Here is a 21,990-nt window from a genome sequence, read left to right on the forward strand (position 1 = left end):
CTTAAAACTCCTCAGAGTGCCATCTGAGAGCAAGTCAGAGTTTTTTCTTTCTCACTTGTTCTCTTTCTGTGTTCTGATGATATAATCAATATTTCCTATCCAAAAACGCAATATTCTCCAGTCTTAGAAACCCCCTCAAGTCTTCATTTAATGTCAAAGAAAATCATGCTCCATGTGACAGATGTTTATTTTTCAGCTTCTGTATCTGAAGGCTTCGTCAACTTTTAATGAGAAAAGAACTACTGAATAATGTTATCAGCAGCAGAGACTATATATAGGTGCCAATAGTCTTGAATAAGAAGATTTAAATATTAGAAGAAAATAGACTCTGCCACTAATAAATCCAGATAAATGTCTATTTGTATGTGAGGATCAAAAATAATTTCTCCTGCTTTCTCTTTTTAGAGCAGATAAATATTTCTTGAAATAGAGATTTATTCCTTTGACAGACCTGCCTTTGAGTGTCTGATGTCTGCTGGGTACTGTTATAGGGTTGGGGGCAATACAAAGAGGGACATGATAGACCCAGCCTTTGAGAAGGTCCAGGTCAAGAAGGGACACTAGTAATTTAGTTGTCAGGAAGCCCATTGGAAGCTGTGGTGGCCCCATGTAATTGTTCAGTTCCATATACAGTAAGTCCCCTACATACAGACCTTTAAGTTTCAAGCTTTCAAAGATGCAACGTGTTCAGATGTCCAGTCATGTAAGTTAGTTCAGGTACCTGGCATGCATTGTCACATGTATGCACCCTTGTGCTTTTGTGTACTTTACTGTCGAGTATTATACAGGGTACAGTAGTACCATATCTTTATTTCAAGCCCACGATGTCCAGAAGCAAGTATAAAAACAGCAATGATGTAGCTGGTACTACTGTGCTTTTCAGGGTACTGTGCTGTAAGATTAAAAATGTTTGCTTTATTTTTTGTGTTTGCTTATGTATTATTTGTGTGGAAAGTATTAGAAACTTATTACAGTACAATACTATATAGCCAGTTGTATTAGTTGGGTACCTAGGCTAACTTCGTTGGACTTAGGAACAAACTGGACTTATGAAAGCACTCTCATGAGTGGACTGATTTGTGTTTGGGGGAATTTCAGTATGCAGTCCTTGAAGCAAATGTAAAAACAGTAATTCAGGTCATAGATATTTAAGATGGGAAAGTGCTTAGGGATCATCTAGAGCAGTATTTACCAGAATTTCTTGATCCTACCCACTCCAGTGTTCTGGCCTGGAGAATTCCATGGTCACAAAGAGTTGGACACAAATGAGCAACTTTCACTTTCATATACTTTCTTGATCCTTATTGGAAAAAAAAATAGTTTATCATGCACTTATCTGCACACAGCATATTTTTGTCCGCAAGGGTACTTATATAGTTTAAAATATATAGACGTGGGAAGTGGGTTCAGGATGGGGAACACATGTACACCCATGGCTGATTCATGTCAATGTATGGCAAAAACCACTACAATATTATAAAGTAATTAGCCTCTAATTAAAATAAATTAATTAAATTTTAAAAATACTATACACAGACGTTCTAATTAGTAATTATGAAGTTATATTTTCTCCTAACCTTCTGTGGGTTTCTTGTATACCCAAATTTAAAGAACACTTATGCAGACCATCTTTTTTTAATTCACTGAAAACAATGGACTAGGCAATGAATTTGAATTGCTCTAGTCATTCAGCTAGTTAGGTATCTGGACTATGCCAAGTAGATCCCAGGTCTCCTGGCACCAATTGTAGTACATTTTCTCATAAATAATTTGCAATGACACAATGAACCTTCATATCATGTAAACATATGTTTGTACATACGTGTGTGTGTGTATGTATATAACACTAATGCTCCCTGAGAGGGTCCAAAAGAGGGAATCACAGAGAACAGTGTAAATGGTGTTCTGTTAACCAAAAGGAATGAATTGTCCTCTCAAAACTGATCTCTCTAGAAAGAACTTACTTGCCAGCAGAATCATCATTCTTCCCAAAGAATTATGGACCTCCCCCTGCTGTTTCCTAAACTTCTTTGCTAGCCAGTAATTTGAATTTAACTGTGTACCTCTTTGTGGTTTCTCAAACAGCTCTTTTAGTTAGTGTCATAAAGTATTGGTTCTAGTCCTTGCTCAAAATTGCAGAAATGAGTCCTTGCAGACAGCTCTTCAGGGAGCTTGCCCACCACTGAAAGCTCACGGTGCAAACTGAAAGGCAATTTTGAGCACACGCATGAGTCAGAAACTCTTATCATTATTTTCTCCAAGTCATTTCTTGATTTCTTTCAGAGCTCCTTATTTATTTCAGTTCTCAGATACTTTTGAGCATGCTCCACTCCCCATGGACCTGGATGTATGTACTTAGTTCTGTTTGTCATTGCCACGGGATCCCATAAATACAAGTGGAAACCAAGACTTCAGACATGCAACCCAGCAGTTGCATTAAGGACCGCTTGTTTTTCAGAAAAGATGGAAACAGAATGATCAGATTTTACGTCTGCTGGGAAAGAAACTGAAGTAATGTTTTGCCAACAGAAGATTGTCATACTTGATGCTTCATAATTCTATTTTGTGACTACTAGCGGTAATAAAACATAGAAGAGAAATGCTTTCATACTCGTGATAATTAGCTTGACCATTTTTAAAAAGTATTTATTTATTTGGCTATGTCAGGTCTTAGTTTTGGCATGGGGATCCTCTGTTGTGGCACGCGGACTCTAGTTGTGCACGGGCCTCGCTTTTCCTCAGCATGTGGGATCCTAGTTCGTTGACCAGGGATTGTACTCATGTCCCCTGTACTGCAAGGCAAATTCTTAACCACTGGACCAACCACCAGGGAAGTCCCTCCCTTGACCATTTTAAACATAGAACATATTAATTGTTTCTTTTAAATTTTGTATTTAGAAAAACTGATGAACTAATTCAATGTGTATTTATTGCCTAACCTATAAACAGATTCAAACCCCAAGTGTGCAAGTAAGCTGCCTGTTCATGTATAGTCCACACAGTCTCTTGGCTGTCTCCCCTCACTCACATTGAATTCCCTACCACTGATTCTACACCCTCCCAAATGTTCTTTTTCAAGACCTAAATGCCTCTCCATCCTTTAGGAAAACTTTCTTCATCTCTCTTCTACCTTCCCCAGCCCAAAAGAAGTCACTGCCTCCCAGAATTCCTATTTTATTATCACTTACTGCATTCTACCTGCTATTAGACGTTTCTGTGTACATGTTGTTTCTGCTAGGAGACATAAAGGTAGTTGAGGTCTAGGATTGGGTTCATTCATTTTGGCATTTCCCAGCAGATGGATAGCATTTGAATGGATGGATAGCAAGTACCCAAGCTAACTCATGGGCTTCCCTGGTATCTCAGTGGTAAAGAATCTGCCCTCCAGTGTACATGATGCAGGTTCCATCCCTGGGTCAGGAAGATCCCTGGAGAAGGAAATGGCTGCCCACTTCAGTATTCTTGCCTGGGAAATGCCATGGACATGGGATTGCAAGAGTCAGATACAACTTAGCAAGTAAACAATGACAAGTTAACTTGCAAAAATCCAGTACCTTAACTGTAGTGCTACTGAGAATTGGGTTACAAGACTAGAGATCTCTTCAAGAAAATTAGAGATACCAAGGGAACGTTTCATGCAAAGATGGGCTCGATAAAGGACAGAAATGGTATGGACCTAACAGAAGCAGAAGATACTAAGAAAAGGTGGCAAGAATACACAGAACTGTACAAAAAAGATCTTCACGACCCAGATAATCACAATGGTGTGATCACTCACCTAGAGCCGGACATTCTGGAACGCTAAGTCAAGTGGGTCTTAGGAAGCATCATTACGAACAAAGCTAGTGGAGGTGATGGAATTCCAGTTGAGTTATTTCAAATCCTAAAAGATGATGCTATGAAAGTGCTGCACTCAATATGCCAGCAAATTTGGAAAATTCAGCAGTGGCCACAGGACTGGAAAAGGTCAGTTTTCATTCCAATCCCAAAGAAAGGTAATGCCAAAGAATGCTCCAGCTACTGCAAAATTGCAGTCATCTCACATGCTAGTAAAGTAATGCTCAAAATTCTCCAAGCCAGGCTTCAACAGTACATGAACTGGTTCCAGAAAGACAATCTATTTCTGCTTTATTGACTATGTCAAAGTCTCTGATTGTGTGGATCACCACAAACTGGAAAATTCTTCAAGAGATGAGAATACCAGACCACCTGACCTGCCTCCTGAGAAATCTGTATGCAGATCAAGAAGCAACAGTTAGTACTAGACATGGAACAACAGACTGGTTCCAAATAGGGGATGGAGTACATCGAGGCTATATATTGCCATCCTGCTTATTTAACTTATATGCAGAGTACATCATGAGAAACATTGGGCTGGATGAAGCACAAGCTGGAATAAAGATTGCTGGGAGAAATATCTATAACCTCAGATATGTAGATGACACCAACCTTATAGCAGAAAGCCAAGAAGAACTGTAGAGCCTTTTGATGAAAGTGAAAGAGGAGAGCGAAAAAGTTAAAGCTCAACATTCAGAAAACTAAGATCATGGCATCTGGTCCCATCACTTCATGGGAAATAGATGGGGAAACAGTGGAAACAGTGACAGACTTTATTCTTTTGGGCTCCGAAATCACTACAGATAGTGACTGCAACCATGAAATTAAAAGACGCTTACTCCTTGGAAGGAAAGTTATGACCCACCTAGACAGCATATTAAAGAGCAGAGACATTACTTTGCCAACCAAGGTCCATCTAGTCAAAGCTGTGGTTTTTCCAATAGTCATGTATGGATGTAAGAGTTGGACTTTAAAGAAAGCTTAGTGCTGAAGAAGTGATGCTCTTCTCCAACTGTGGTGTTGGAGAAGACTCTTGAGAGTCCCTTGGACTGCAAGGAGATCCAACCAGTCCATGCTAAAGGAAATCAGTCCTGAATATTCATTGGAAGGACTGATGCTGAAGCTAAAACTCCAATACTTTGGCCACCTGATGCGAAGAACTAACTCATTTGAAAAGACCCTGATGCTGAGAAAGATTGAAGGCAGGAGGAGAAGGGGACAACAGAGGATGAGATGGATGGATGGCATCACCAACTCGATGGACATGAGTTTGAGTAAACTCCGGGAGTTGGTGATGGACAGGCAGGCCTGGCGTGCTGCAGTCCATGGGGTTGCAGAGTCGGATGAGTGAGTGACTGAACTGACTGGGTTACTCGGAGTGAGGAGTACATTTCTACCTGCTTCTTGATGCAGGAGATAATGTGGGAGAGAAGGCAACAGATAATGATTAAAGACATAAAATGTGTGAGATGTACTAGATGCTTTCTGTTTCTTCCCCTAGCCACTGGCTGAATAGGAAATATTGTGGTTATACCTGGAATGTGTTTTTCTCAGTTATTTCTCCTTTTCGTGTCGTCTTCCTTTCACCTACTTCTAGTAATTAGAGCAAAACCTTATGATTATGTATTGGTATTTAGGTTACAAATCATTTTAAAATTCATCATATCACTTTATACTCAGAAGAGACCTGTGAGACAGGTGGACAGGTATTATCCAAATGTGAAAATTGTCTTGGATGCCTGAAGCCCTTGGCCAACATCACCTGCTGTATATGGGTCTGGTCAGAGAACAGCATCCTGGAGCAGATGGACACGTGAGGGTCTGAGAGGCATGGGCCACACTGTCACTTTATAACTCTTCATTTTACTAACCAAATCTACTATTTTTAGAATGTTCTCTTTGGCTATATTTTTTTCATTTTTGTTTATTTAGTTTTTAATTCTACTGTTTTGGGGTCTGTTTTTATGTCTTTTGTCTAGATTCTTGAGGTAAATAGTCCATTTTTTTTTTCAAATTTTTTTTTTTCTAAATAGGATACATATAAGACTATAACGTTTCCTCTGAATAACCCTTTGGTTTTATCCCATTGATTCTGGGGGGAAAAAATGTTTACCTTACACTTATTTGTACATAAGCTAAAAATTCAACTTTGACTTCATCCGCAAATCCAATTTTGTTTAAGAATACAATTAAAAATCCCTGATGGATACATTTATGCAACTATGCTATTTGTTAATTTCCAGTTTTATAACATTGTGGTCAATGGATATGCTTTGTTCGTTTGTTTGTTTGTTTGTTTTTTGGAGTGGTAAAGAATTTATTGAGCTATTTGATAGTAAAATATACATCAGTTTTATTCCATGTGAGTAATTTATTTTACATCCCAGTATTGCTGAGAAATTATGATTTCTTAAATGTTCTTAATGGACAATTGTTCCATGAAGCTAAAATTACTTCATAGAATCCTGTTAATACTATTAATATAAAGTTACAGAAAGAAAAATGGGGAATAAGATGCAAAAATATAATTTAAAAACATGTTTTTATAGCTAGCAAAAGTAATTTACAAACTTTGTAAATGAAAAATGAAAAAAAAGGCAATTAAAAAACGTATTTCTTCTTTGGAGCAGCCTTTTAATTGTTCCAAGGTGCTAAAAGAGCAATATTAGGCACAAGTCTCTCTTTTAAGGACCATACACATTCAAGGCCAAAGCATAGCAAAGGAGAGTTGACGCTAATACCAAAGTGTTGATCAGCAGAGATTTGTCTCAAAGTGGGATGATAGAAGACCAGTAGCATGGACATCCCATTTATACAATGAATGGTCATATAAATGCAGAATCTTGGGCTTCGAGATTCTGAATCTTCACTCCAAACCTAGGGAAGTAGAATCTGTATTTAACAAGGTTCCCAGATAGTCTGAATGTTCATTAATAGTCCAGTGGCATTAGGGTAAAGTTCTGAAACTTCTCTTGCCCAATGCGGACTCTTGGACCACAGTTGACCCCACAGCCAGGTGGGGTCAAGTGCTTCTGATGTGCCGGGTGGCGAGCAGGATAAGCTGTGAATTAAGCTTATCTGGGAGTGACAAGCAACACAGAGGGGTGAGGAGCAGAGGTAAGAGGGAAGAAAGGAAGCGGGTTCCTCTAAAGTGAGCTGTGTATGTCACTTCCACACAGCCACTGGGGTTCACCCTTTTCAGAGCTCTCTGACCTGAAAGTTTGTGTTCTAGAGATTTAGAAACATTTTTGACACAGAGGAGACATCCTGAGTTCATCTTTAAACTTCATAGCTTACTTGAAAAAATTTAGGTTTTTTCATACCTTCAAAAAATTGAAGGTATGCTAGTGATATGTTTTAAATTTTTATTTTAGAGTAGCTGTCTGTCCAAATTTGAAAGAATATTTGAAAGTCTCTAAGTTTATCTTGTCTTTACTTTTTGAGAAAGTCAGGCTGCCTGTATTCAAAGTATCTAAATATTTCCTTTAGAACCAGTATTATTGTCTTGACCTGAACTTAAAAACAAACAAAAAAATTAATTGAGGTATTAATCCTACTGAATTAATAAAATAGTATATAAGAAAATGACAGATCCACAGAACTGTAGGATATCCAAATTTCTACAACACTTTATGTAAAAAGTTCTATAACAGCTCTGGCAGATGATCATTCAGCTCATACATTTCAAATGATAGGGAACTTGTCACACTTCAAGGCAGTCACTCCATGGTAGGACAGTTCTCATATTTTGAAAAATCATGTGATGGAGAATCAGAAAACATATGTCCAAGTTAACTTACTCCTATCCCCAAACCACTTGGTGCAATCTAGTGGCTCAAACTAGAAAAAAAAATTCCAATCACAGGTCAGATTGAAATAAGCCTGAGCCCAGTCCCCAGGGATTTGGCACAGAATCTCATGTGCAGCTGGCATCTCCCATTGTCCCAGTTATAATAAAGAGAATAGAGGTTGAATCTTATTTTCAGATGACACACCTTCAGAGAACCATCAAAGTTTAGAATAGAAGGAACCCACAAGAGAGTCCTGGTCGGGGTTCAGTCAGGAAAAGAGGAATCAGCTGGCTATTAACAGAGTTTAATGCAGGAAATTGGATACACAGAAGATAGAGAGCTGCAAAAGTGAAAAGGGGATCACTGAAGCAATGCACAGGTAGTCATTGCAGGAAGCAAGTATGATGCCTCAGACAGGAGGAGCAAAGGGAAGAGAATCTAGAAACTCCTAAGAAAGTGTCATGGAGTTGGGACCCAGCCCTCAGAGGACACTATCTGGCTGTTACTCCTCCTTCCTCTTGGCTAGGGGCGAGTCCCAGGAGGCTGGTCTGGAAGTGAAGGGAACAGAAAAAAGGAGAATATCCAGCCAGCTCAGATATATAATCTTCATCATCAAATCTCTATTTCCCTGGGGCATCAGAAATTATATTTTTAGATTGCTTAAGATTACCTTAAAATATTCACAGATGGTCTAAATACAGGCAGAAAAGTACAGGGGCTCTGTGATATTTTGAATCTCAGCTCTGCCACTTTCAAGGTGATCTTGAGTAAATCACTTTGGTTTCTTGTTACCTGGTGATAAGAATGTTCATTTAGTTATTCAACAAATACATGGAGTACCTACCATGTGCCTGCCATTGCTTTAATGGTTGGGGACCAGTGAATCACTCTGTACTCAATGAGCTTTCCATTGCTGTGCAGGAAGGCAGGAAATAAACCAATAAATATATAAAATGTTAGGGGGCAGTAAATAATATAAAAAAATAGATCAAAATAGGCAAGTAGAGAATGACAAGAGGGATATTTTTACAGAGTGCACAGCAAAGACCTGTCCAATGATGTAACATCTTAAGGAAAGGAGGGAGGCATGTCGAGATCTGGAGAACTTTTCAAAGAGCAGGAACTGGACGTGCCAGGGTCCTGCAATGGAGCCTGCTTAGTGAATTCATTGAGTGGCAAGAGGGGGAGCCAGTAAGAGGGATCAGGAGCTGTGGGGAGGGGTTGGGAAGTAGGACTAGATCCTACCGAGCCTGTTCATCAAGGGGTTCCATTGCAGAGTTGAGAGCAGAGGACCAACATGATCTGAATTGTCTTAAAAGTGCTGGGTTGAAGACAGACTGTGGCAGAGGCAGCAAGGGAGACGAGGGGCCATGTAGGAAGCTGTTGCTGTCATCTAGGCAGAAAATGATGGTGGCTTGGTAGAGGGTGTTGGATGGAGATTGGGTTGAGAAGTGATTGCATTACGGGTAACTTTTGAAGAACAAGTCAACAACGTTGTTGATATACAGAGAGAGGAGAAGTAAAGGGTGTTCTCAGAGTCTGGGCAGCAGGAAGAATGGAGATGTTACTGAGAAGGGAAAGAGAGATGGAAGAGGTGATAAGTCATGAGAAGTCTGTTATGAGATAATAAATTGATGAAAAAAATAAGATGTTGTAAATAAAACTAGTGTGTTCCTTTCTCACAATAAGGTTTGGCCAATCTTAGCCCCCTTATTTTATTCTTTGTTACCTATTTATGTTCTCAGAATGCATTTGTGAACTATCCACACACCCCTCCCTTTTTATTCACTACTTCTCTGCAGATCAATATACAGTCAAAACATTTCCATGACAGGCAGAGGTCAGCTAAACCTCACCCAGAAAAACCTCCAACAGACTGCAGAATCAGCAGAGATAGATACATTTCATTTTCAAATAAAGAAAGAAAAATATCTGATGCCAAAACAACATGCATGGCAATCCTCCTAGTTCCTCAAAGTCCTTGAAGTACTTCAGTACCTAAAAGTTTCTCTGGCACTGCTTGTTTTTTAATAGATATTCTGTGAAGAGTGAAATGTAATATTTCTTAGGCATTTTCCTTTGAATTTCTGAAGAGAGACTAGAAAACTGAAGTTACCAAAAAAAAAAAATCTATTTAAATGCTTACTGCATATAAATCTCTTGGCAAAATTTCCTAGTTGTTTTTATTCTTTTTGTCTAAAATTTTGAAGCATAATATTAAAAGGAAATAAGTGATGCAAATGTATTAGACAAATATGTCTTAGCAATATTTTATCAAAAGCCAACCCCCAAAATAACAAACATATAAATAGAAGCATACAGTCAACATACAAAAAATATGCTTGGTTCTTTAAAATTCTTTACTGCAGATTCATTTGAAATGTCAATATTCAGTTCACATATCTCTATACTCTTAAGAATCATCAGCATTTAATTTATGAGTGTTTTTAGTGGGAAAGATTCTGCTGTTTAAAATTCAGTTCAATCCCCTTGGTTTGAGTTGAGGAATACTTACATCTTGTGTTTTTCCCAAAGCCCTCCTATAGAGCCCTCCCAATTTCCCATAATTAATCAAATCTTTAATCCAAGGTAGGAAGCAGCCCCCACCCGCCTTCCCCACCCCAGCTTAGGGGCAACAATAGAGAATAACAGAGCCCAGGGACAAATAACATGTTTGTCCCATGGTTGCTGCTCCTCTGTTCCCCAGGAACCGTGTATGTATGGCTTCTAATCTCTGTGTGGCTTCATGCAGCATTCAAAGCTGGGTGTAATGATGGCTTATGAAATAAATCCTACAACCAGCCAAAAAGCAGCTGAGGGCCCACTGTGGACAGGAAGCACACAAGAACAGACCAGCTTGCCTCAAGGATTGTGTGCCTTGAATGTGTTCATGAAATTACCCAGCAGTGGAAGGACAAAGTCCCCAGCTTTGCCAAGGAGACATAGAGGCAAACAAGGACCTCTTTCTGTGCTTGGCAAGGAGGAGCACTGGCAGAGGCAACTGAACCCTTGTAGACGTCTTAGGTTTACGACTCATGGTTGTTAATACTAAATTGCGGTATGATAGGAACTTCTCAGGCTCCTCAAGGTACACAGTGGAAAGCAAATTCTCAGCAAATATGCCAGCATTTAAAATGCAGCAAAGTAGTTGGCACTGGCTGTGAGAGGCCTGGAACCAACTACACAGTCTTTTGTTCGTGGGTTTCCAAGTATAACTTTCCTAACTCATGACCAGAAAATAATTTATCCCCAGGAAGAATCTACTTATTAATGCTTTTTTTTTTTTTTTTTTAAGCTTTAATCCTGTAAGTCCCCTGTTTAAAGCAGGAGCAAGGTTTACCCAGGTTTCATCATTCTAATTATTAGCCATTTTAACTCTCCTGACACCAAGTCTGTTTTCTAACTGGGATAGCTCTGCCCCTTGACTTAGATGGGAAAGAAAATTGGTTTTGACTGGTATGTTTTTAAATTTCAGGGATAGTTGCTGTTCTCTTCTGTGGAGTCACGCAGGCACATTATACCTACAACAACCTGTCATCGGATTCCAAAATGAGGACTAAACAGGTAAAAGAAAAAACTCACTACAGGCTTTGTCTCTTTTCTCAGTGTAATGATTACGGAGCAATTCTGGCAGTGCGCTCAGAAAGAATTTCATTAGCAAAGGAAGAAAGTAAGCTTAAGGCTTCATTATAGGTTGGATATTTATAGATTTTTTTTCTTCCTTCAGGATAACTATTAACAATTCTCTTGGTAAGCAAAAATATAATAGTCTTTCCCTCCTGAGAAATGTGGAACATAGACTGTCAGTCTTGAAGATGAAAGGCCCACAGTCAGTAATAATTCACAGTCACTTACATCTAAATGCATTGTAAAGCATGTGAGATTGGGTAGTTATATAGAGAGAAGGAAATGAAGAAGAAAGACAGGGATGTTTGGTCTTTAATTGGGTGCTTCTGCTTCCAAGTAAACTCAACTGCCAGTTGTCGCACAAGCAGAATGTATCTCCCATATGCCAGGAACACATCTGTTTCAATATTTGCACATAAACACTCAAAGATTCCTTCCACCAACATTTGCCGCATAACCACTCTGTGCCGAGCACCGTGCTAAGTACTAGGACTAAAAGGGCAGATAATACACGACCCTGCCTAATGTGGTTCATTTTCAAGTCTGCTGAGGAGGATCAAAATGTGCAATGAGCAATTAATGATCCACAGTGTGGTTAGTACTGTGATAGAAATATCTGTAAAAGTTGTTTGAGGAAAATTCAATAGGGCCTCCTCCCATGGTTAGGATTGGGACAGTGAAGAGAAAGTTTTCAGAGATGATAAGCCTGATCTGGAGCGTGCAGTGGTGAGGGATGAGAGGGTAGTAGGAAGGATATTTGAGGCCAAGGTTGTATTAATATCATGGACAAAAGTTCTGAAACAGTTGACTGAGCACTTTAAATAGTTCTAAGTTCCTGGTAAATGGGGAAGGGCTGAAGTTATAGTGGCGTATAGTGTGGTAGAGACCGCAGACACAGCCAGAGACCAGCTTATGGAAGGACTTTCATACCTTATGAAGAAGTTTAGACTTTATCCTAAAGGCAATGAGGAGTGGCTTAAACAACAGAAAGTTATTCTTACATCCCAGGTGGTGCTGGTGGTAAAGAACCCACCTTCCAGTACAGGAGACATAAGAGACACGGGTTCCATCCCTGGGTTGGGAGGCTCCCTTGAAGGAGGGCATGGCAACCCACTCCAGTATTCTTGCCTGGAGAATCCCATGAACAGAGGAGCCGGGTGATCTATGGTCCATAGAGTCACAAAGAGTGAGACACGACTGAAGTGACTTAGCACACAGCACACGGTTCTGGAGGCTAGAAGTCTGAGATGAAAGTATAGGCAGGATTAGCTGCTTCTAGAGTTTGTGAGGAAGACTCTGTTCTATTCCTCAATTTTGACCTTCTGGTGATTTTCTGACAAACTTTAGTGTTCTTTGGCTTGTAGACACATCATCCTAATCTCTGCCTTCATGTTCACATGACATTCTCCCTATGAGCATGTCTGTCTCTAAATTTCCCCTTTTTATAAGGATACCAGTCAGAATAGGGACCCACCCTACTCCAGTATTACCTCATCTTGGCTTAACTAATTACATTTTTCAATGACCCTATTTCCAAAATCGTCAGATTTGGAGGTACTGGGTGTTAGGAATTCAACATGTGAATTTGGGAAAACATCACTAACAGAAGTCATTGACGTATCTTAGGCAGAGTAGTTTTAGGATAATTGAAGTTCCATTTTAGAAATATCACTGTGACAGGCAAGAAGAGTGTGGATCAAGTGACACTTGTATCAGCTAGCTTTTGCTGTGTAACAAGCATCCCAGTGACATTCAACAATACACATTTGTTTATCTTGCATTTACAGGGTTCATCTCTTTTCACGTGGGTTGATCTGGGTGGCTCTTCTTGTCTTAACTGGGCGGATTCACTGAGTTTGTTGGGGCTCTGTTCTAGAGTAGGCTTGGCTGGTGCACCATAGCCAGTCCTGCATGTCTGTTATTCTTCTCCTGGCAGAAGAACAAACCCCAGTGTACAGGACCATTTCAAGCCTTTACTTGCATCACATTTCCTAAACATCCTATAGACAAAGGAAATCATATAGCTGAGCCCAGAGTCAAAAGGCTGAGCAGGTCATTGGCCCACAGTGGAGAGCACTGTAAAGTTACATGACAAGGATCATAGATATAGAAAATGTATAGAATTGGACCAAATGATTGCAATCTGTCCCCAAATGCAAATGAAGGTAAAGAGGTTCCCATACTAGGTCTAATGATGCTGAGAACATCTGATATGATACTGGGGCCGTGGGAGTGCAAAAAGCCAAAAAGACATCTCAGCAAATGTATAATTGGCTGGGAATTCCCAAATAGTTTTCAAAGACTCACCTTCAAGTTCTGTAAAATGGCTATTGTTTTCGTTCTCTTTGTCATGTCCCAAGCTCAGCTGGACCTGAACCCAGCTCCCACCCACCCAGGGACTCTACAAGGTCACTCTTACCTCTCTGCTCATCAGAAGACTCAGAAGATACAATTGCAGAAATTTTAAGGACCCCCAATTTTTAAAATTGAACACAAAAATGTATACCAATACCTAGAAATGTCTAATATATAACCTTCCATCTAGGACCCTTTTAATTATGGAGACAGCTAGCATTCTCTAGAGTTTAAAGGGCAATCTCTTGAGCTGGTTTTTCCTGACCTCATATGGTTCTCTGAATATTTGTATTCTGGGAAACTGAACTCTGTTTAGGGACTTGCACTTTTAAGTCACACTATCTAGATTGCTCAGCAGAACTTCAAAGATAACTCATCTCATGGTGAGTCAGCAGCCCAGCACCTAGGGGAGACAAAGCCAAAATCAGTGCTCCCACAGCCTTCTGTTCTCCTCTCAGTGGCTTGACAAGCACTCCCTGATGGGCTGCCAGTATCCATTTTTATAGCAGTTCCCTTTAGGGAAGGAGATTTTTGAAAGTTCATTCTTCAACATCCAGATAGCTGCATCCCTCCATCTTTGTTCCCCCCATCACCTTCTTTCCTAGGTGCCTGGTTCATTGTAGGAGCTTAATGAATGCTAATTCCCTTCCCCTCCCTTCTCGTACCTTTCTCACTTCTTTTATTCCGGGAACTCTCACTTTCTATTTATTTTTTTCTCTCAATATATGCATATATAGCATGTGTGCATATTCATACATGAATACATATGCATGCATCTACACACATATTCCCCAATCAAGTACATAGAGTCTGGGGTCACCATTTTTTAAAACATGAGATTGAGCCTTTTAATTAACATCACAGATCAGAAGTTCTTGGCCACATCTGCACCAACGTAGCAAGCAAAGTTTAAACTCCATGTGGGAAACCAATTACAAATTGTAAAGAAAAGCTGAAGCAGATATTGTAGAGGTAGCCACTGTTTCCTTTCTGAAAGGGGCAAAGGTTTAGAAGGCATTAAATGACATGGTTACAGAATACATTATCTTTCTCTGCATCTCCCTGAGTTGTGTTTATTATCAGTGGGAAAAGTGGCCCCTTTGCCTCCATCCCCAGGACTGTTTAATGGGAGTGAAGGAAGTCAATTAATGAGTCTAGGGGAAACCTCTGTAAATCAACTTTGTGTTTTAAAATCCTTAGGTAATATAATTTACAAAGGAATTTTATTCATGGACTGTGCCTATACCAGCTAATCAAACTGCTACAACTGGAGACAAAGACTTTTGAGAATTAATATATCCTTTATAGCTTCAAGAATTAGAGTGCCTTTTTAAAAATGCAGTTTTACATTAAAATATGTTTTGTACTTGATAATGACCATCTAGATTCCGGTGAATTGCTTTTCACTGCAGTCCATGAACATGTAACATCCCTGTGTGTTTAGGCATAAAGCAGCTTAATAGAGACACTCTGGTGCTGCTGCTCACCATGAGGATTTTTCATAGCAAAGCATTTGGGGAAAGAGTATATGAACACTGGTGGCAATCAGTTTTCCTGGACTCAGATTGGTTTGCTTATTTTAGGGTGTGCACATCTAGCCCTAAAGACAAACACATACTGACTCTTGACCTAGAAACTGAGAACCTTCAGAGATATTTGATATAGACATCGGCACATGGCACTCTGTAAGCTGAGAGATTTCACCCTGAACCATCCAGAAAACTGCATACACATCCCCTGACCCCACTCACACAAGTCTCAGCCTGCCTCTCAACTTCTTCCTCCCTCATACCCTCACCCACTAGCCAGGCCTGAGGGCTGATAATCTGGGCCAGACCCCAGGGTGTTTCCATCAGCTGTCTCTTCCTTACTTGAGGCTTACTTCCAAAACCATGTACTTCTTTTTTTTTTCTTTTTTTCTTTTTCTTTTTTTTTGCAGATTAAAGGGTGTCCTTTAATTTTCCCTCCAACTTCCTATAAGGTTTTGGATTTTTTCAAAATTTGTTTTTCAAGTATAGTTGATTTACAGTGTTGTGTTAATTTCTGCTATACAGCAAAGTAATTCAGTTACACACACATATACATTCTTTTTCATATTCTTTTGCACTCTGGTTTATCACAAGTCTACCATCTCTTTTAACTAGAAATTCTCCTTCCCTTCCTGCAGTTTTCACCTAAAAATTACTCCCAAAAGATACACACGAGCATATAATATTAAGTTAAATAATTAACATGTATGGTGCATCAACGGGCTTCCCAGATGGCACAGTGGTAAAGAATTTGTCTGCCAATGCAGCAGACACAGGAGACTCAGGTTTGATCCATGGGTCAGGAAGATCCCTTGGAGGAGAAAATGGCAACCCACTCCAGTATATTCTTGCCTGGAAAATCCCATGGACAGAGGAGCCTGGCAGGCTACAGTCCATGTGGTCCCAAAGAGTCTGACACAACTGAGAAACACGATGCATTAACAGATACAAAGTGAAAGTGTTAGTTGCTCAGTCCTGTCAGACACTTTGCAACCCCATGAACTGAAGCCTGCCAGGCTCCTCTGTCCATGGAATTCTCCAGGCAAGAATACTGGAGTGGATAGCCATTCCCTTCTCCAGGGGATCTTTCTGACCCAAGGATCAAAACTTAAGTCTCCTGCATTGCAAGCAGATTCTTTACCATCTGAGCCATCCAGGAAGCCCAACAGGTAAAAAAAAAAAAGTACTTATTTCATTTTTACTTACTTCTTTACCTAAGAGGTGGCTCTTCATATTATCACTGAATACCTTCATTCATTCATCTAATATTTTTTAAGAGCCTATTTTGTGCCAGCCACTCTTCAAGATGCTAGGATATAAGAGTGGATAAAAAAGAACTGCTAGTAGAGGAGCTTTAGAGTAATCAGAATAAATAAGCAGAGTTTACAGTGCATTCATGGTCAGTTACAAGGCCAATAATAAAGTAAGAAAGGGAGGAAGGGCTGTGTGTCTGGGAAGGCGGGGTTGCTTTTAAACACTGTGGCCAAGGAAGGCCTCAAAAAGAAGATGATCCTTGAAAGAAATAAAAGAGGGAACTATGTGGATATTTGGAGCAGAGCTATCCAGAAACTGGGAACCACATACACAATGGCACCCTGGGACAGAGTGACCAATGTGGCTGAGGTGGAGTGTACCAGGTATGTAAGACAACATCAGAGCAGGTCTTAGAGAGCATGAACAAGGTGAGAAAACATCAGAGGTTTTTAAGTTCAGGCGTGGCGTGATATGACTTAAATTTTTAAAAAAAAAAGGAAGGTGCTATGTGTTAGCTAGGAAGGCTGCAAAGTGACAACATTTGAGGGCAACTGAGAACCAAGGATAGGTTTGTTACATTTGAGATGTATCAGTTCAGCTCAGTCGCTCAGTCATGTCCGACTCTTTGTGACCCCATGAATCGCAGCACGTTAGGCCTCCCTGTCCATCACCAACTCCCAGAGTTCACCCAGACTCAGGTCCATCGAGTTGGTGATGCCATCCAGCCATCTCATCCTCTGTCATCCCCTTCTCCTCCTGCCCCCAATCCCTCCCAGCATCAGAGTCTTTTCCAATGAGTCAACTCTTCGCATGAGGTGGCCAAAGTACTGGAGTTTCAGCTTTAGCATCATTCCTTCCAAAGAAATCCCAGGGCTGATCTCCTTCAGAATGGACTGGTGGGATCTCCTTGCAGTCCAAGGGACTTTCAAGAGTCTTCTCCAACACCACAGTTCAAAAGCATCAATTCTTCAGCGCTCAGCTTTCTTCACAGTCCAACTCTCACATCCATACATGACCACTGGAAAAACCATAGCCTTGACTAGACAGGCCTTTGTAATATTAGGCCACAAAGCAGAGATGTTGATAGTTAGTTGGAAATAAAATTCTGGAGTTCAGGAGAGAAGTCTAGGCTAGAAATGTAGAAGTCACCAGATAGAGATGATATTGAAAACATGAGGTTGGATGAGATCTCTAAGGGAGTGACAGAGGAGAAATCCAAGAACCAAGCCTTGAGGCTCTCCAGTGGTGGTAAGAAATCAGAAACCAGCAAAAGGAGACTGAGGGAGTAGCCAGTGGGGAGAAGGAAAACCAAGAAAGTATGGTGTCCTGGGAGTCAAATAAAAAGAGTGGCTCAAGAAAGAGCCTAATGAGTGATGCCAGATACTGCTGAAAGGGCAAGTAAGATGAAGAGCATGAACATCATTGATATTATTGACAAGAACCATATTGGTGGAGTGTCAAGGTAAAAGCCTGAATGTAATGGGTTCAAGAGAGAAAGGAAAGAAATAAATTGGAAACTGTGTATAGACAAGTTTTTCAAAAAATGGGGAGCAGAGAAGTGATCGCTGAAGGGAGAAGTGAGGCCAAAAGATATATCTTTTTATTTTTAGATGGGAGAAATAACAGTATTTTTGTATGCCGATGGGAATAATACAGAGTAGAAGACCCTGTGTTAGAGGGTTCACTAAGACTTATCAGTGGCAGAGGCAAATTTTAAACTTGGATTTTTTTTTTTTTTTTTAAGATTTATTTATTTGGCTGTGCTGGGTCTTTATTGCTGCATGCAGGCTCTCTCTAGTTGCAGAGGCTGGGAGCTACTCCTCATTGAGGTGCGCTGGTTTCTCCTTGAGGTGGCTTCTGTTGTTGTGGAGCATGGGCTCTAGGGTGCATAGTAGGGTCAGTAGTTGGGGCTCGTGGGCTTATTTGCTCTGTAGCATGTGGGATCTTCCCGGATCAGGGATCGAACCTGTGTCCCCTGCATTGGCAGGCAATTCTTAACCACTGGGCCACCAGGGAAGCCCAAACTCAGATTTTGTGACTTTGTAATTCAAATTATTTTTGCCTCTTACTAAATATTCTTTGATTAGTAGATAGGTTTAGTAGCAATTTTGGGGCTTAGCATCATTTATCCAGTAACCCTTGAGTGGATGGATAGATGAATGAATGAATGAATGTTTAGCTATTTTGTTATATTTTCAGCTAATTAGTCATTTATATTTAACTATCATCTTTGAAAGTCTACCAATTTCAGTACATTTTAATTTTTTTTTTTACTGAAATATAGATTGGGATGGACATAGACATTTTCATTCATTTATTTTTGAAAAGTCAGATTCTTTGCCTAGCCTTTATGGACAAACAATGACATCTTCATTACAGCACATTCTTTCCAGATGCTTATTTCATTTCCACTCCCTCCAGATGATATTTTAATCACCAATTGAATGGAAAAGTAGCAATGCAAATCCAAATTTAAATTTCCAATTAAAAGAAAAATGACAATGGGAGCCAAATTAGACATGCTATGCATGACTTTGTAAGAAGATTCAAGGAAAATAACAGGAATGTGGGGAAAACAAGATGATATGGTGAAAAGAACACTTAACCAAGAGGCCAGAAAGCTAGAGTTTGTCTAGACAAGACAAACAACACAAGTTTTACCCTTGTCTCTACAACTAATGGCGGGGTCTTGGATAATTAATTTAGCACCTATGAGCTTCAGTTTTCTCATTTGTAAAGTGAATGATTGAACTCTGTGACTGAGTTTTAAGGATGATGCTCTAAACCTAATAACTCTCTGACCTGACATAGAGCATAAAATATGCATCTGATCCCCACTTCTAGACTAGGACTGGGCAGTGATCACTTGATTACAGGGTACTGCATAGAGATGAGAGGATCCATCAGTTTGTCATTGCTCTGGCCAACACGTCACCAGGTAAGTTGTCAAATCAAATCCAAGGGTGAAGCAATCAAACACCAAAGTCCCTGATTTATCCTGGGGTGAAACGTTTCACTGAAGCCTGGATAGTTCTTCCTGGAAAAATTCTCTGTTCCTACATGAGTGATTGTAATGGGTTCTTCAAAGAATGCCTGCATGCTTGGGGAAGAGAGGACAGAGTTTACATTGCTACCACTCAGTCTCAGAGTCTGACTGAAGGGCTTCTCAGCTTTCCATTTCAAGCATGGATTGAACGTGGACTAAGCACCACATGCTTCAATGACAGGCACAGTGCTAGAATCCAGGGAGACAAGGGAAATAAGACATGGTTCTCACCCTTACTAGCAGTAGTAGTAGTGTTAGTCCCTCAGTTGTATACAACTCTGTGACCCCATGGACTATCCATGGGGTTCTCCAGGCAAGAACACTGGAATGGGTTGCCATTTCCTTCTCCAGGGGGATCTTCCTGACCCAGGGATCAAACCCAGGTCTGCTGCATTGCAGGCAGAATCCTTACAATCTGAGCTATAGGGAAGTCCTGGTTCTCACCCTTAGGAGTTCCTAATATAGCAGGAAGCACATGCATGCACACAAATGCACAAACAAGAATCACAGATTTTAACATAGAGGGATGGCCAACATGTCATGAGAACCAGAGGACTGAATTGCTTTCTGGAGGCAAGGTGTTCATGGAAAGCTGATTGTGGGTTAGGTGTTTTAGAGAAGGATGTAAGGATAATTAGGATATTATCATTCAGATTTTATGGGAAATGAAACAAAAAAGAGTGTGCAAAATCATAAAACTAAGAGTGAGCTTGATAAGTCTCAGAGGCAAAGAGATGGCACACTCTGCCCCAGCTCAGGTTGCACTAGGGAAGTAGACAGGGTTGGGTTTGGCCTGCTGGTATATGTTGTGGAACAGGAAAGGAAAAGGTGTGGGAGAGAGTTCAGGATTAAAATGGAAAAGGGAGTTCAGGTGGCCATTTCAGTGTCTCACTCTGCTACATTTAGGAAAACTGTCTTTATACTTGCTTAGACTTTTTGACATAGAGATGATGATAATAATCAGATTTGTGCCTTACAAAGATAATGAAGGTAGCATCATGGAGGAAATGACATCAACCTATGACATCAATCTCCCTGTTCACCACATTTCCTTTTGATAAATACTTACATATGTAACATCTAAATTTATCTTAACCTTCTCTGGCTCTAGATATATTTTTGTCTTGCTAATCTCTTAGGATGTTGTGGTCTATGTGAAAATTTTGTGGAAATTTACCATTTGGTTTTGTCTTGAACTTACGAGTTGCTGATTAAATAAATAGATGAATGAATGAATTAAAACCATTCATATTCCAAGATTAAAAATAGGGAAAATAATATCTGTTAATTAATGGTTTATTTAATCCTGATATGATGCATTAGTTTAACTGTCATGAGTTGGATGTACAAAGCAAATGTCTAAGGTAATCTTGAGATATTGAAAGAAAGATCAAGTATAATTCCATTGCTTGTGTGAGTTTCCTACAGTGTGCTTCTGCCTTATTGATTTGCATTACAGTGGTTTTTGATTATGGTTTTGTGCAATTTTGCTCCATCACTTCTAACAAAAGCAGGCACGTCCCATCCCAGTTACCTGTTTGAGGCACAGTGCAGAGAGAAAGTCGTAGGCAACAATGCCCACGTCTCCCTGGCTTCTGAGAAGTAAGATTAAAGATATCTTCATAAAGCATAGAATTGCCATTTTTAAAAAAAGCTCTAATTACATTTCTTTTGTCAAGATTTCTACCACTTTTCTTCTCCCCTTCATTCAAAGTACATTTAAAAATACCATCCTAGAAGGGTTGAATTCATAAATGATGGCAAAGTGTTTAAATTTCTCCTTAGCTAAGCTGGTGATTCTTTTCAATGAAACTCATTATATTGAATAAAGGACATTTAGTAGTTCAGCTAATAAGTGTTCTTTTAAATGCTAATGAGAGTAGAGCTCCCTCATCATGGCAAGAACACACTGTACTTTCAGTGCCCAGAAAGAATTAATATCTGTGAACCCCTAGTTAAGAAACCTTATGCCACAAACAACTTGGATAATAGTAGGGGCCAAAAATGACCATTAGACACCCTCAGTAGTAGGTGTCTCCTATGTGCCAGGTACTGGGGCCCAAGGAGAAATAAAGCCAAATAAGACGTGAGATGCACTTTCCCTTGAAAATGTTTCACGTAAATTTTTTTCTCCGATAAAGATACAATGGTACCATGTCTTCTTGATTAAATTTTAGTTCTTTTTACTTTTTTAACTACACATCTGTGTTTGTTTATCATAGTATATAATTGCAGTAGAAAATTTTAAGTCATAAAATCCAACAAGTTCAGAGAAAGGTGGGACAATAAAAATAAACATTTAAACCCAGATATTGGAAGAAACTGAAGCTCAAAGAAGTTCAGTGACCTGAGGGGTAGAGTCAGTTCTTCAACCCAGGGGCCAGTCTGAACATAGATCAATGCTCAAGGGATATGCTAAAAATACACAATGCTGCTGCTGCTGCGTCGCTTCAGTCGTGTCCGACTCTGTGCGACCCCATAGACGGCAGCCCACCAGGCTCCGCTGTCCTTGGGATTCTCTAGGCAAGAACACTGGAGTGGGTTGCCATTT

The 21,990-nt window shown here is 39.9% G+C and overlaps 1 protein-coding gene across 9 annotated transcripts in view; it reads left to right on the forward strand.

Moving 5' to 3' along the window:
- SLC9A9 (solute carrier family 9 member A9) overlaps nt 1–21,990 on the forward strand; it is an 804,336-nt gene that overhangs the window by 481,578 nt on the left and 300,768 nt on the right. For all 9 annotated transcript variants that reach the window (XM_044946316.2, XM_044946314.2, XM_044946321.2 and 6 more), the window contains one exon: nt 11,104–11,192. In XM_044946316.2, coding sequence (XP_044802251.2) covers nt 11,104–11,192 — 89 coding nt within the window. The remainder of the gene's footprint in view (nt 1–11,103; nt 11,193–21,990) is intronic.

This window comes from Bubalus bubalis, chromosome 1 (genome assembly GCF_019923935.1).
Source record: "Bubalus bubalis isolate 160015118507 breed Murrah chromosome 1, NDDB_SH_1, whole genome shotgun sequence".
Lineage (NCBI taxonomy): Eukaryota > Metazoa > Chordata > Mammalia > Artiodactyla > Bovidae > Bubalus > Bubalus bubalis.